Source organism: Osmerus eperlanus, chromosome 3 (assembly GCF_963692335.1).
Source record: "Osmerus eperlanus chromosome 3, fOsmEpe2.1, whole genome shotgun sequence".
NCBI classification, from domain to species: Eukaryota; Metazoa; Chordata; class Actinopteri; order Osmeriformes; family Osmeridae; genus Osmerus; species Osmerus eperlanus.
In genome coordinates, this window is record NC_085020.1 from 23,053,373 (window position 1) to 23,068,530 (window position 15,158).

The 15,158-nt window shown below is 43.3% G+C and overlaps 2 protein-coding genes across 5 annotated transcripts in view; one reads left to right on the top strand and one right to left on the bottom strand.

Annotated features, from left to right (window-relative positions):
- Positions 1-687: 687 nt before the first annotated feature.
- tank (TRAF family member-associated NFKB activator) lies at positions 688-6,082 on the bottom strand. 2 transcript variants are annotated; one of them, XM_062458003.1, is made up of 8 exons: positions 5,909-6,082; positions 4,879-5,020; positions 4,398-4,503; positions 4,122-4,207; positions 3,015-3,087; positions 2,816-2,929; positions 1,765-2,210; positions 688-1,309 (listed from the first exon to the last, which is right to left on the bottom strand). In XM_062458003.1, exons 2-8 carry the CDS (start codon positions 4,975-4,977, stop codon positions 1,148-1,150), a joined length of 1,086 nt encoding a protein of 361 aa, XP_062313987.1. In that variant the 5' UTR covers positions 4,978-5,020; positions 5,909-6,082; the 3' UTR covers positions 688-1,147. The 2 variants fall into 2 exon arrangements, with proteins under 2 accessions (XP_062313987.1, XP_062313988.1); XM_062458004.1 differs by having other exon boundaries at positions 2,816-2,934; positions 3,023-3,087; positions 5,909-6,081.
- A 5,975-nt stretch (positions 6,083-12,057) lies between these two features.
- LOC134017883 (RNA-binding motif, single-stranded-interacting protein 1) overlaps positions 12,058-15,158 on the top strand; it is a 32,071-nt gene continuing 28,970 nt past the window's right edge. For 2 of the 3 annotated variants that reach the window (XM_062457996.1, XM_062457998.1), the window contains exon 1: positions 12,063-12,378. In XM_062457996.1, coding sequence (XP_062313980.1) covers positions 12,307-12,378 — 72 coding nt within the window. In that variant the 5' untranslated portion in view covers positions 12,063-12,306. Of the gene's footprint in view, positions 12,379-15,158 lie in introns of all 3 variants that reach the window. The other variant, XM_062457999.1, reaches the window with a different exon arrangement.

The following is a 15,158-nucleotide window of genomic DNA, read 5'->3' on the forward strand; positions in this document are numbered from 1 at the left end:
TGCTTATTATGCAAGATAAACTCTGTAACAGCATTAAAGACCTATATGATTATTATATTTTTTTCTCAATTGTCAAAGATTAGGAATAAATGAGTGAGCCACATTTCTAAATCCATTCATCCAATTCAAAATCGTCTATTCATCTGTTCACGGAGAAATAGTAGCCATCTAAATGTGTAGAAGAAAAGGGCGCCAAGGCTAAAAACATTAAACCACAAATAGTAAGATAATGTGTGACTAATTGAACAATGAGCATGTACCTGATGTTATGTGTAGTAACACAGAGTTTTAATTAACTTGAAATACCTGCACCAACCTGCTTTCAATGACCATATGGTGTTATAACTTTTAAAATCAAATTAATTAACTGGAATGATTTCGCATTCTGTACTAAGTATACCATACAGCTGCTCCAAATTACATTAACAAATTTAACCCATTAGTTGTGGATTGTTGTGGAGTTATTACTTCAAGGTCCACTGACTGAAATTTCACTAAACAACATATGCTGAATCTTCTGAATATTGCCAAAAAACTTAAAATGAACTTGAACATAGAACACTGGACGTAAGCCTTATTTCTTATAGCGGTGCTGTCGGTTTTCCTACGGTTCAACAGAATACTACGATTCTACAGAAATAAACATTAGTATGAAGAACAAAATAATAAAATATTAAGTTTTAAAAAAAAATACGCAGGCCTACTTAAACCTACCTTGATATTAAGTTAAAATATGATTCCGTTTATTAAGTACAATGTATAGTTTTTTTAACACTCTCACAGCCTGTGAATTAGGATTTTCTGAAGACAATGTTACACTGTCTGCTAAGTTAAACTGCCATAAAATGGAACAGCCTGCTAAGATTAATTATATATTTATTAAGTACTGTGCCAAAATTATACTTTACAAAACCAAAAAATAAAAGCTGTCAAATGTACAGTACCATTCAACTTCTCCTTTTTTTGTTCAACATTTAATTAAATAAAAGACTGAGAGCGGATTCAAGTCCCAATCGCAACCGGCAGTGTGGGTCCCCCTCCGCCTGGCACGCTCACCCCTCCGTGGGGCAACAGAGACACAAAGAAACCAGGTTCACCCTGGAGGCTGTACTGTTGCATTGTACGGCCAAAGCTTCCTCTTCTGGAGTCAGTTCCTTGCTCCCTTATTGAAGTGGGAGTAAAGGTGGCTGTTCCACTGCTGGGGCGGCACCACCTCATGGCAGAAAGCACAGTCACTCGGGCTGCTGTGCCCTTCCTCCTCGCTGCCTTGTGGGGCTTCTTCACAACACAGCACAGGGCTCCAGAGAGGCTGCGAGGACAGGGGCACACACACCACAACCCTGGATTATTCATGAGTTTATCTTTCGCTTGCACTCGCCATACTTGGGACTGTGTATGTGGCTTGAATTGGGATGGTGAGTTACATGCTACCCAGGGGAATACAAGCAAAGTTGTGTCCCACTTGAGTCTGCTCTCCTAACATATCTGGCTGCCCTGCTCTCTTGTAAAGTTGCATATTCATGTTGACGAGCGTATGGTATATCTCAGAGTATAATGTGTGAGGTCATCCAAACTAAAACTTCAGGACAATGTTCAACATCTCACCAACAATAATAGTTTAAGAGGAAATTTGACCGAAATTTGATGGACCAAAATGAATGTTAATTTTCCTTATGCTTTTACCCTCTCTCTCAATTAGCCCAAAACTGCACTTGAGAATATGCCTGTTCTCCTGCCCAAATGAGCATTTCCTGTGCATCTCACCTGTTGGGGTCCCCGAACACTCTCCCGCAGGTGAGAGTGGGAGTGTGCCGGGGAGCGGGGTGCGGAGGAAGACGTGGGGAAGGAGAAGTGGGCGCTGAGCTCTCCAGACATCTCCTCGTCCAGCACTGTGGCGATGCTGCAGACTGCGGGCCGCTTCCCAGGCGACAGCCCCAGGTGAGCCAGCCCCAGGTGAGCCACCTGTCTGTCTGGGGTGCTGTTCAGAAACTCGTATTCACTGTCTGTGGAAGGAGGGAACTTGACACTGAGCTTGGTGAGGGACTCGTCCAGGTCCCTGTCCTCCTGGTCGGCTCCGCGGGGATCCAGGGGGGCCAGGGGGACTCGCGGCGGCTGGGGGGCCAACCCACGGTGCAGGCCTGAGGGCACCGAGCTCCCCCCCCCATCCGCTGTCCCGTCCGTACACTGGATGGGCATGGAGAACTGTTGCTCTGTCCGACGGCAAACACAAACAGTCTCACCATACCTTCACGCAACGAGACAAACACAACTAACGACCTACCTAACCCTAACCTAGCTATTTGACTGACTAATGATCAAGTGACATTGAGAACACACACAGCTGCATGGCATTCGTCTAGAAATGTTCGCCTGGGACATTGTCCTTGTTGGAGGTTATTCTCTGTATTTTCTATGGAAAATGTAAAAGAGACAGAATGGATGTTTAAAAAAAACACAGTGTCACTACTGTTTAAAGATCCACATCCCTGCATTAACGTGTGGAATAATTAAATGTGTTTATGCGTTCTGTCTATTTCCACACAGGAGGACGGGCAGAGTTCAGGAGGACAACGAGGTAATGATGTGTACTTGAGGTTAAGGTGTTGTTATTGAATTGTGTTCAAGAACAAGTCTAAGCCATAATGTGTCTAATTGTGTACTGACATATATAAAGTAATTGTGATTGTGAAAAAATACTAATATTTTCTCTTTTGTAATTAAATTAGGCCGGAGACGGGCACTGGATTGTGATATTAGAGACTTCCACCCCAAACGCAACAAGGGTTTATTTTGTTAAAAAAAAAAATCACATTACCATTTGTCATATCATTTCCTCTGTAAAATCTTTTAAGGTGATCTTTCTGTCTTCTTGTTAAAGTCTGTATCTGATGGAAATTCCCTTGAAGGTCTTCGAATGCCTCCAGGACGTGTTTGCTACGAGACAAAGAAAGAAAAGTAAGAAATCAGGGTTTTTAGATCAAATAAACGACATGTTGGTGGAGCGAGCGAGCGAGCCTCGTACTTCTCAACCCTGCTGTTCACAGGTAATATCTGAGGTGTAGCAACAGCAGGCTCCATATTCACCTCCTGAAAAACAGACACAACCTTTAAATGACAAAAACATCCCTTCAATTGCAACCCTGTAATGATAAAAAGCCTGTTTTGATCATAATGTGCTCACAGTATAAAGCAAATATAGATATAACACAAAGAAGATATCACAGAATAGATATAGAAGATATCTGATGTCCTGCATGGCATACTAAAAATAATTGTGGCCTGTGATCTTTTAAAGTGTGTTGCTTTGGGTGGAAGGGTGTCAGGTGGCTGAGCGGTTAGGGAATCGGGCTAGTAATCTGAAAATTGCCAGTTTGATTTCCGGCCGTGCAAAATGACGTTGTGTCCTTGGGCAAGGCACTTCACCCTACTTGCCTCGGGGGGAATGTCCCTGTATTTACTGTAAGTCGCTCTGGGTAAGAGCTTCTGCTAAATGACTAAATGTAATGTAAATGTAAGGGTAGTATAAAGGAACCAATGCTGATATTATCCTGTAGCCCCATCTACTGGTAAAACACAGTACTGCCTTCTCTATTAGTGCAGTCAGAGAATGTCTAGTGCTGTTTTTAGATTCAATAATTAGACGGTAGATGTAGTATTTGGACAGACAGCAGAAGTGGCTGACTGAATCTAAACTGTGAATACAAGTGGCTCATTTTCACCTCCACCCTTGAAGACATATGTCAAACAGATTTCTCAGTGTTCACAGTCACAAAAGTTCAGTGAGGAATTATGAAGACACTGATGCTGGAAGGTCAAATTACACATTGCGACACTGATAACAGGAACCAGATTAAAGATGTCCTATGCTACAGGAAGTGGAGCTATTGTTCACTGGCATGAACTCTATGAAGAACACAAGAGAATAGATTTAGTTATCTCGGCCACTATGCACAACTAATAGCAAACTATTTGTGGCACTTAAATATATGTGTGGTGTGCGTCTGTGTGAGCATAAGCGCTCAAATTACTTTTTCATTATGTGAAATATAAACATACTATTATTTTAAATATAATCGTAAACTGTGGATGTGATAGAACAGTTTGAAATGTGCTAAACATACCGGGGGAAGCAGGCTCCTACGGAAGGGTGTGTTGTCAAGGAGATGATTGACAGGCAGTGCAGTTTCTTCCTCACATTTCACCTCTCCTAAGTTTCAAATAAACACAGACAAATCCTGACATTATGTTTTAAAACAGGTTTAACATAGACTTAAGTCATGATAGATAGACTTAAGTCATGATTACAATCAATACAGACTGAAACTACGATCAACCTTCAAACATATTTGATCTTAAATAGATGATTTTATGGAAAGTCATGTGTGTTTCCCACTGACCTGTTGACGGGTTAGATATCAACTGAGCCTCAAGTTTGAAAATCTTTTGCTTCTGGTCCTCGATCTGTTTTAGAAGTTGCTGGATGTATCGTTCGTAACTCTCAGTCTGCAAAAGGAAGGTGTTTGTGTTATATGTAATGCAGCCATGTATATTGTATAACAGGTTGTATGGTTATGTGGTAGCAATGGCTTACATACATGGGCGACACTACCCACTAGTGCACAGATCCACAAAAACGATATACAAAATAACACAACAAAATTGTTAGGACAAGAAAATATCACTACGCTGGCGTGTCTTGTGAAATCCGTATTTAGAAATCCAACAATAACTAATGATTAATTACTCATGATTAGAAAGTGATAATAAAGACAGTTGCTGTTATTTATTACTTGTGAGTGATCACTCTGCAGTGCAGCGTGCAGACGGCTTTACAAGCTGACTGGCTCCTCTCAGAGGTAGATTCTGTCAATGTCATACCTTCTGCTGAAGTTCCCTTTTGGCGCCGTCTTTCTCGATGGAGGCCTGGCGGTAAGCTTCAAAGGCTTTGTTGAGCTGCTCTCCGATGTTCCTCTCCATCCCGCGGGCTCCACCGTCATCACGGCCACGGCAGGCATGAGCTCTTGGTTCGCACATCACAAACAGGGCCACAAGGTTCACAAAACGCATTGCAGCAGTTCAGCACAAACTTATTATGGGCTGTTGAGGGCATGGATTGAGTTTAAAGTCGCTTGAATTTCATAATGAAATATAAACCTTAATATAATGTTATTGTTAATGTATATTTGTGGGTCCAGCAAAAGGCAATGATATAGATAATCTTCGAAATGGGGTCAGTATGTAAATATGGGGTTTCAAAAAATGCTCAAACTATCACTATCACTATCACTATCAATGTGATATCATTATCACATTTTTTCCAAAAATATATGTTTATTTATATTGACTGAATTAACTCTGCCTGCTATCTATAGGTCAACACCTGACCAGTGTACTAAATCTAACAATACATACACACAGTACATGAAAATATCATGAAAGTCAATGTAACGTCTCTAAGAGCAGTTGGTTATAGTTCAGCTCAACCAAATAAATTTTGGTCTTTTCTGTTCTGCTTGTTTGTCATGTCATGGAAATTTAGTTTTGCGTTTAATTGAGACCTACCACACACAGGTTAAACAATTTTTTTTAATGATTTCACTTATTGGTCATCAATCATTAACAGACAACATTAGAAACGTCCATCGAGTAACGTTACGTCAACTGGCTAAGTCAGTTCAAGATAAGGTTATGTTGTTAAGTTATTGCAACATTTGTGTTCAAATATACATTGGCGAATATAACGAGGTACAATTGTCTCCAACACAGTTCCGTATTTTGTATCGAAAAGTATGTGTTTGTAAAGTTGTTATAAACGTTATTTAGCGTTGATCGTTTTCGTACCTTTTTAGTATGGGGAAAGACTCGACGCGCAGCTATCATGACTTCGCCTACAATAGTAGAAACTTACCTTCATTAGAAATATTTGACAATATTGTTTTGCCACCTCGATACCTTCTTGTTCTTCATGTGGCCTACAAATAATATGAAGTTCAGAAGGAGGATATGGTGTATGTCTACAAATGTACATTTTACATAGTTTACTTTGCGCTGGGAACTTCCCTCGGGGAATCCCCAGCGCTGTAGACTTCCGCCTTGCTGGATCCTGACCAATGAGCGATTAGATACGGAGTTGGAGCTGGTGGTTGAGGGGTTTTCTTTCTACATGCACGTCTGTCCTGTGGTGCACGAGTTCTGATTGAACCATAGTTAACACCCGGAGAGAGTTCGTGTTCATTTAACTATTGTGTTTACCCGCTCACGATTTTGCGTCATAGCGACGGTTCACTTCTAAAGGTGCCAAATGTACTATAACTAATTAGTAATCAGTTGTCAATTGAGATCACCATTTCTTTTTTAACATGTTTACAAATTTTGGGGCGTGCAAGTATGTTTTGCATTGGTGGTTCATTAATTCAAAAAATATTCGCAGTGGGTGGTTGTGTGACGCTTTGGGTGTGCAGAAAAGGATAATGTCTCTTTGTATCTATTGTTTAAGTTTAAGACTCCAGACATTTTATACAATAGTCATGTGTTTGTTCACGCGAGTGCATGGAAATGAATGTATTAATGAATTAGATCTGTGTTGCCATAGTGCTGTCCTTGCATGACACTTTTAGCTGCATCTCATTTGCAGGTCCCTTACAATGGCCATGAAACAAGTACATGTGACCCTTGATATCTATAGATCTATAAAGCACATCCCATTCAGATGTTCTGCTGCATGTGTGCAGTGATCTATAAAGCACATCCCATTCAGATGTTCTGCTGCATGTGTGCAGTGTATTGAGGCACTTGGCTGGCTGTGCAGTACTTTGCAGTGACCAACAGGTGGCAGCTGGGAGCCTGCTAATAGTTTGTTCAGTTTCAGTCACACACTAAATACATGAGCACATTCACTCAGTAAATTCACTCAAATAAACCTGATTTGAGTTCAGCAGCTAAAACTGGAAAGAATGCATGTGAAAGTAGAAACACACAAGACCCAGATGCAATTCTAAAGCAAAAGAGATGACATTATTGTAGAAAAGGATCTAGAAAAGTGTGCTGACGAGGTGAGCTGTGAGTGTCTGCATGGAACACCAGCCTCATGGACATGTGACGATGTCTTCTGGAATACCTCACATTCTGGACTGGGAGGGAATCTGTCTCAACTGGGAGAGTATAGGTGTGTGTGTGAGTGGGTGTTTGTGTGCGTGTGTGTGAGTGTAGGTGTGTGTGTGTGTGTCTGAGTGAGTGGATGTGTGTGTGAGTGTGTGTGTGTCTGAGTGAGTGGATGTGTGTGTGAGTGTGTGTGTGTGTGTCTGAGTGAGTGGATGTGTGTGTGTGTGTGTGTGTGAGTGGATGTGTGTGTGTGTGTGTGTGTGTGTGTGTGTGTGAGTGGATGTGTGTGTGAGTGGATGTGTGTGTGTGTGATGGGCAGGGGGTTCTGGAACTCTGATTGACACATTCATGTCATACCACTAAGGAGGAGCAGAGAGCGTGCTGGGCAAGGCAGTTCAGTCATCTATGTGGTAATCACTTTCAAACAACAATATGGCCTGCACTGCAACAGACAAAAAAAAGCAATTTACGAAAAACATTCAACTCCTTTTTTAACTTGGCTGCAGACAAAGAAGGTGATGGTGGGGGGTTTGACACAAAGACCATGCTTGGTCACGCAGCAAGGGAAGTACTGACAAACCCATTTGCAAAAGCCGTACTAGCCAAGAATTTGCCTAAGTGAATAGGATAACTGGATAATCTGAGGCCTGTCTCCTGCGCCCTCAGCCTGAATGGTGAGACTCAGAGACAGCGTGTATTAGGCGGCTGCAGGGTCTTTGTGTGGCCATGCTGAAGCTGTGGGGCTCCCCAGACCTGGCTCCTCTCGCCTGGGGGACCCCCCTCCTGCGGGCTCCCTCACCCCGCCCCTCCTCTCCTCATGGGGCACTCCAGCCTCACCCCGCCCCTCCTCTCCTCATGGGGCACTCCAGCCTCACCCCGCCCCTCCTCTCCTCATGGGGCACTCCAGCCTCACCCCGCCCCTCCTCTCCTCATGGGGCACTCCAGCCTCACCCCGCCCCTCCTCTCCTCATGGGGCACTCCAGCCTCACCCCGCCCCTCCTCTCCTCATGGGGCACTCCAGCCTCACCCCGCCCCTCCTCTCCTCATGGGGCACTCCAGCCTCACCCCGCCCCTCCTCTCCTCATGGGGCACTCCAGCCTCACCCCGCCCCTACTCTCCTCATGGGGCACTCCAGCCTCACCCCGCCCCTACTCTCCTCATGGGGCACTCCAGACCCGACCTCTTCACCCGGTCTGGATGACTTACACCTCCAGATAGCCCCACAAACAACCTCAGTTCAGATCAAACCCAAAGGAAGCTCCCTCACTTCAAGGGACAGCGAGGTCATCAGAAGGGGTAGTCTTACATCAGTTTTTAACGACCCCAAGATATATTGCAACACAGACCCTAATGGATTGGCTGAGAGAAAATATGTTTCAGATGTTGGAGCAGCGGTGAGCAATGAGGAGATAACAGTGTTAGAATGTGGATATGAATCATTACAAGCGTAGAGTTACATAACTCACATTCCACTGTGATTACACCATCCTCTCGTGCACTTATAACATCTCAAACATCTTGAGAATCACGTTTGTTTGTTCCTGAACATCACAATTTCACTTAAATCAATGAAACGCTTGGAATTTACAAATGAACCAGATGGAAATGTGTACCGTCTTGCATTGTAGGAAGGAAATGACAAACGACACAAAAATCCCAATCGTCAGCCAGAAGCCTGCTCACCTCAACCTAGTTGCCTGAGCTTGGGCTGACCTCTCTGACGGTCATGCTGAGCGGGTCTGGAGAGAGACAGAGATACAGTCACTCAGTGATAAGTACAGGGAGACAGACTGAAACAGAACACTGTGTTCCCTTTAATCTGACAGACGGCCCTTGTTTGGTTTGGTTGGGAACCAGACAGTGTCTGTCTGGTACCTGCCTCTCTATGGCCCTACACCACACTGTCAACGTCAGGGGGAGTGGTAGGAATCACACAAAGAGGATGTCAAAAAGAAGAGGTTTTCAAGAATACAAAAACAAGAAAGCCACAAAGGTAAAATACAACAAAAATATGAATGCTCTAGGCTAACCTCAAAACAAGGGCAAACAAACGATATGCTCCGGGATACTCCACTAACAATCCAGACACAAGGAGTCTGACACCAACACGACAGTCTCACGAGTTCTGCAAATCAATCTGGCAAAGAGGAGAGGAAATGGAAAGACCAACAGTAACAGGTGACAATTCTAACAGTAACGGGGTGACATGATCAACTATGGTGACACACACAGAGGGGCAGGGGCAGGGGGAGGGGCAGGGGCAGGGGGAGGGGCAGGGGCAGGGGCAGGGGGGCCGATTAGCCTGGAGTCATAACACTCAGGGCTTCACATCTGCCTGTATGACAAATACTGCAAAGTATTTGTGACCCTCGGAAAAAGATTCTACGACTTTGGTGGTGGGGGGGGAGGGGGACATTATTAGGGTTTTCTGTTTGTGTCTGTGCCTCTCAAAGACAAATAAAGTAATCTATCTACCCATCTATCTATCAAGTCAACAGTAGGCTATAATATCATGAAACCACGACACCAAGCTCCATGCACTGACGAGAGCAGTAAAGCATGTGGGTGAAGAGATCTGTGGCATGAACACTTGCAAACGAAAACCCTGTAAATCCAAGTAGGGGAAACCAGGGGTGAGGGGGGGTGATCCTCCCGGGGGGAGATCTTCCCTGAAGAAGGTCACTCGTTCTGGGGAAGGTCATCCAGTAGGTCAAATGGGGTACCTCTCCACCCCTGATCACCTGGGAAGTAGATCATGGCATCCTGTGACAGGAACAACAAGATGATGACTGCTGGGGTGTGTTCAAGTCGGCGTCAGAATTGAGAATTTTGTGAACGTTTGCCATTGATTTGGCTTGGGTTTCCACATACATTTATTCATGTAACAGATGCTTTGGAACAGCTTGGAAATGCCATTCCGTTTCATCGTGTATTTTGTGTCCTTTCTTTGTTTGTTTTTTGCCAGTCTAACACATTTAAGCCATCTATGTTTACATGAGAAGGGACCCTCAACTTCTTGTCATGGGAACAGGGGTGATGGGTGCGGGGGGTCAGTTCTCTCGGAGGCCCAGGATTCTGGAGCCTGACTTGAGAGCGACAGTAAATCTTGGCCCATCGGAAGGTTTCCCCCCTGTCTCTCTGAAGCTAGCCAAATAAACAAACTGCTGTAGGTCTGCAGAGAGGCTGGAGTAGGAGCAGTGAGCACTGAGCTCTGGCATGCTGGGGGGGGGGGGGAGGAATGCAGAGAGAAAACTCACAGATCAGATTTCAGGAACCAGGGCCACAAGCGGCCAAGGAGAATGAAACGAAAGCCTAAGGGTAAACTCTACACGGAGCTGTGAGGACACAGAGGGTTGGGGGTGATGCAATATCCTTTATTTCTTTAATTATTCAGTGTTGTTGGAGGGCTGTGCCCGTATATCAAGAAAGTGGAGCCATTTTTCGATTGTTTTTCGATTGCCAAGAAGGCATTTTCATATCTTTATATCCTCCGCTAAGGTTTGGAGTTTGGGGATACTGAATTAGTGTAGCAGGAAGTGAGAACCCTCAGGACCCCCCTCTTTCTGTGTATTGAACCCGTGGTTTCCATCAGAGTTGAGGATAATATTGTTGTTTGAGTTGAGGCTCTGGCCTAGGGGGGTTCCTGCCGTTAGAGAGGGGGTTGGGAGAAAGTGGAACATGGAGACTGCAGAATAAAAGCCCAAACCCTTGTGCTACACAGAGCCTCGTATGCAGGTCAGGGTTCTGGGGGTCAGACACTGTTGGCTGTTTTTGTTCTCACTACACCAGGGTCAATGAGTTCAGGGTCAGAGGACAGAGTGCCAGTTGAATGGAGACTGACATCACACAACTCCTCTGTCAAAACGGTGGTCAAATTATAAATATTCAGCAGATCTCTAAGGATCACTGAATACTCTGACAAAATGGAAATAAAAACAGCCAATATTCACACATTTATAAATGATCCTGTTAAAAAGTTTGCAGTTACACAATGATTTCATGAAAATTCACAGAATTCTCCAACCACAGAGGGAGAGATTCGTTTTCACCTGTGTGGATTTAGTATTTGGATGATTCAGTTTGATAAATGAGTGTGTCCCCTTAGCACATCTGGAAGTGAGTAGCAGGGGAGATCGGCTGCAAGTAATGACCGGACGGGATAGACCTGGCACCACCAGCGACCCGTGAAGACCCTCCTGAGCCTTAAAACATGGATGGGGAAATCAGGGCCCATGGTCAGAGCCATGGCCTCCAGACTTCTCCGGTTCAAGTGAACATGGATAATTATGTGAATTTAACCATTTCCACCATGCATAACACTTCGGCCCTGAATTGGTTTGAAGTACATTGCTTACAGTTTGACCGCAAACTTATTTTATGAGTTTTTGTGAAGAATGTTTACTCTGTGAAAACAACAATAGTCAGTTCATCAATGTATTCATTAGAAACCTGCAATTGGTTGTGCGTGAAAGACGTTTTTTGCTGTTGAAATGTGAAGAGTCCACCATATTCTTACCAGAGACCCTGCTTAGCCTTCCCTTCCTTACTGGGAGTTTTCTGTTTCCGAGAGCAGGAAGTTGTCTCACAGTACTCCGATCATGCTAAGCTGGACTTTAAACAGCCGTACTCAAACAAGAACCACGTTTTAGAACTTAGTCTCCCAGATATAGTCCATTCAATCTTTAGTTCTGGAGCCTCATTTCCATATTCCAATAGAAGACATGTACAATGTATTCGTTTTCCCATCGTCAGAAATACGATTCACGTAGGCTTAAATGTGCCTTATGGTATTTAATGCGTTCAACTGACTGGAAATATGACATGTTGAATGCAGTTTCAGCCTTGTCATGTGTATTGTAGAGAATTTAAAAAGATACAATTTCATTGTGAAACATTTCTCTGAATGGATAACATATGACGCATTTTTGGCCAGTAGCGGTCTGGATCTGATCACTATGGCTCTGTCCTAGAGAAATTCATACAAATCATATAGAGCTAGATTATTCGAAGCAGGTCCTGTACGCCCACGCAGAAACCCATAGTTCATTTACACAGAGCTAGGCTCGCTGATTTCAACAGTGCTTCGCAGTTACATAGCAGGGTGAGGTTCCTACCGACAGAATACGAACATCGTGGGAAACAAAACGGAATTGACGGAAATACTGAAGCATCCTTCAGTTCCTGGCCGAAAACATTTACATCTACATGGGAAAAGTGTGGGCACAACAGATGTACCCCCACTACTCCTATCACTATCCCCAATACCTGCAAACGAAGGTAGAGTAAAGCATTGTTTTCTGCGCTGGGTTAATCAACAGTGTCACATTTATTTTCGCTTTTTCATCACTGTTTAGGCTACAACATAATTGAAGCGCGAAAAGCGCAAATGGAGAAAATGTCCTGCTGTGGTTTACGTACGGTTCTTTAGCACCTGTCCGAACTGGTGTTCATCCTCGATCTGTGGACGTTTAGTCTGAGATTTTTATCTTAAGGAATAGAAAAGGCTATTTTAAGTTAAGGTCCTTAACGGATAAGTGTGCATTGCATAAAATAGAACAGAATAGAAAGGATTAACTCAGAAACTGTATACTTTTTTGTCTACTGTATCAGAATAAGCCTCTTGTTTTTAATTGTAAGGATATACCATATGAAATTATTAAGTCTGCAAAGTCTCCAGATGGGAGAGAAGATGGTTAAAGGACAGTCCTGAGTTGAACTACAAACCTCTCAACTGACTATCATCAAAAAGCTTCTACTGCTGTGCCTCACTTAAGCTCATGAATGTTTAATCAGTTAGGCTGCCTGTTAAATGGCAAGGTCTCCGGGGACAGCCGTGTTTTTTATGTTCTACAATGCAGCGGTAGATGTGCTTAGTGTCCGCCCAGTATTTCAAACGGGAAAAATACAACAAATTTCACATACTACGTTTTCAGCGCGGTAAATGGATGGACGTTGTGCTGTGAATAATTGTGTACATCCTCTTGGAATCTGATTCTAGAATAGAGCTATTCACCAAAAAGGTTCATTTTGTTTTATGGCGCACTAAAGATATGTTGGGTGGCCTTGATACAGGGTGGTTTGTAAGCCTTGAACAGAGCTCTGCTCATAGCCTTGTGGATAACTGTCATGGTGGTGTGCATTATCTTTGTCCTGCTGTGTCCTGAAGGCCCCCTTCTGGGATCACTATGAATTGACCCTATTATTATCCTATGAGGGGGGCTTGGCACCAGAATTTTCCTCTTGGCTATAAATATTCCTTTATTTCCGACATAGGCCATTTCATATATTTTTTTGGGGTTCTTGCTGTGAGAGACTTGCATCTATGTCTTTTTAGTAGTATCTCACAGCAACAACTATGGCAGTGACTTGCGGAGATGTAAAAAGTCCTTCTTGGTTTAATTTATGTTTCCTGTCACATCTCAAAGGTACACCGTCTACCACAGTTCAAATCCTCACAGACCCCAAGTTGGGAAAGCATACCCCTCAACCAATTAAACCTCTAGACTTTAGTCAGATTTTGTTGGTGGGCTTTCCTTGTCAACATAAGCTTTTAATCAATGGCACGGTGAGTGTATTAACTGCCATTGGGTGCTCCATGCAGAGACTGTGGACAATGACATTATGCAGAGACTGAAAAGCCCTACACAATGTTTACAATAAAGTTTGGAGAGTTGCTTGGCAGCGGAATGTACACAATGGAACGGCACTGTGACGCTGTTCTCTCTGTCCCCCCCGCCATGAAAGGCCTCCTATTGTGATCGTATGATTCTCATTCTTGGGACTTTTGACGCGAGTAAAACAAGGTCCCAGCACCACAAAAACACCCTCAGCTCTGTTGACGGGCTCTGCCAAGTGGCTCTTTCAGAAAAAAGAGAGAGAGAGAGAAAACGTCAAAGCGCCCTTCACGAGTGAAAAGGTGTGCCCGGCCTCATGTGGGCGTAATGTAATCATGTCTGATGCTCGTGTAAACAATTTAGATGAAGCCACGGTGAAATCAAGCAGCGTTAGCGAACATAAAATCAATCACAATGAGACAGCAACACTACAGTCTAGCATTCCTTTTCTATAATTTTGCAAAGTCAATTATCAAGAAGAGAGTTGTTGTCAGGGTTGAATGAAATTGAATTTTCATTTCTCATCAAGACTCACTATTTTGTCATAAACACATATTTTATTTATGAGAAACACAGATTACCATCTCACATCAGAATATTGAAATGATGATCAATTTCCTTTTTCCTGAATTATTTATGAAACACCTCACTGGATATGAGAATATGAGAGGAGGTTGAAAAAAAAAACGTTTAGATAAAAAATTGGTCTCCTGCTGTATGAATATGGCTATATTTGTTTGTAATCAAAATTAATATCAGCGAAGCTATGCGGGATATTAAATGTTCACAATTTCCCTACTAAAATGAAAAGTATTATTAACTTTTCCTCCATGAAAACAATGATGTGCCTTTGTTTTAATCATTGCTCAATACTGAACACTGACTCAAACCCTAGTACAGTGCATTATTCAATATGGAACCAGGGAAAGTCTACGTGCAACTAAACATGCTAAATCTGTCTTTACGGACATCAACTGAAGGCAGAACCTTTTCTCTGACCAACGGACTGCTGACAGCTAAACTGCAGTGTGTGATATCCTCGCCCTGCGCACTGTCAAAGTCAAACATAGATCCTGCCACATGATGAGATCTCCACCAGCGGGAGTCACATGATGTGTGAGTGCTCTGGACAGATGGGCAGAGTGCTGTCTGGCATGTGGACGCCTGCTGCAGTATCACCCTATCACAGCCTCTTTCTGCCTCTGTGGGAAATACGATATTCTCTGCAAAGTTCAGCTCACACTTCAGATGAATTCAGGAGATGTGATCGACAGGTATTGTCAGAAACATGTCTGTACACAAGTATGTAGCTTGATGAAACTGGAGAGGCGAGGTCGATACAGTTTTCTATCTGAAACTCATTTCGAAAGAGGTGACCTTCAAAGGGGATTTCATGAAATGAGAAATGGTTTGGGTCAGACTAGAAAAACCCTTTAATGGTGG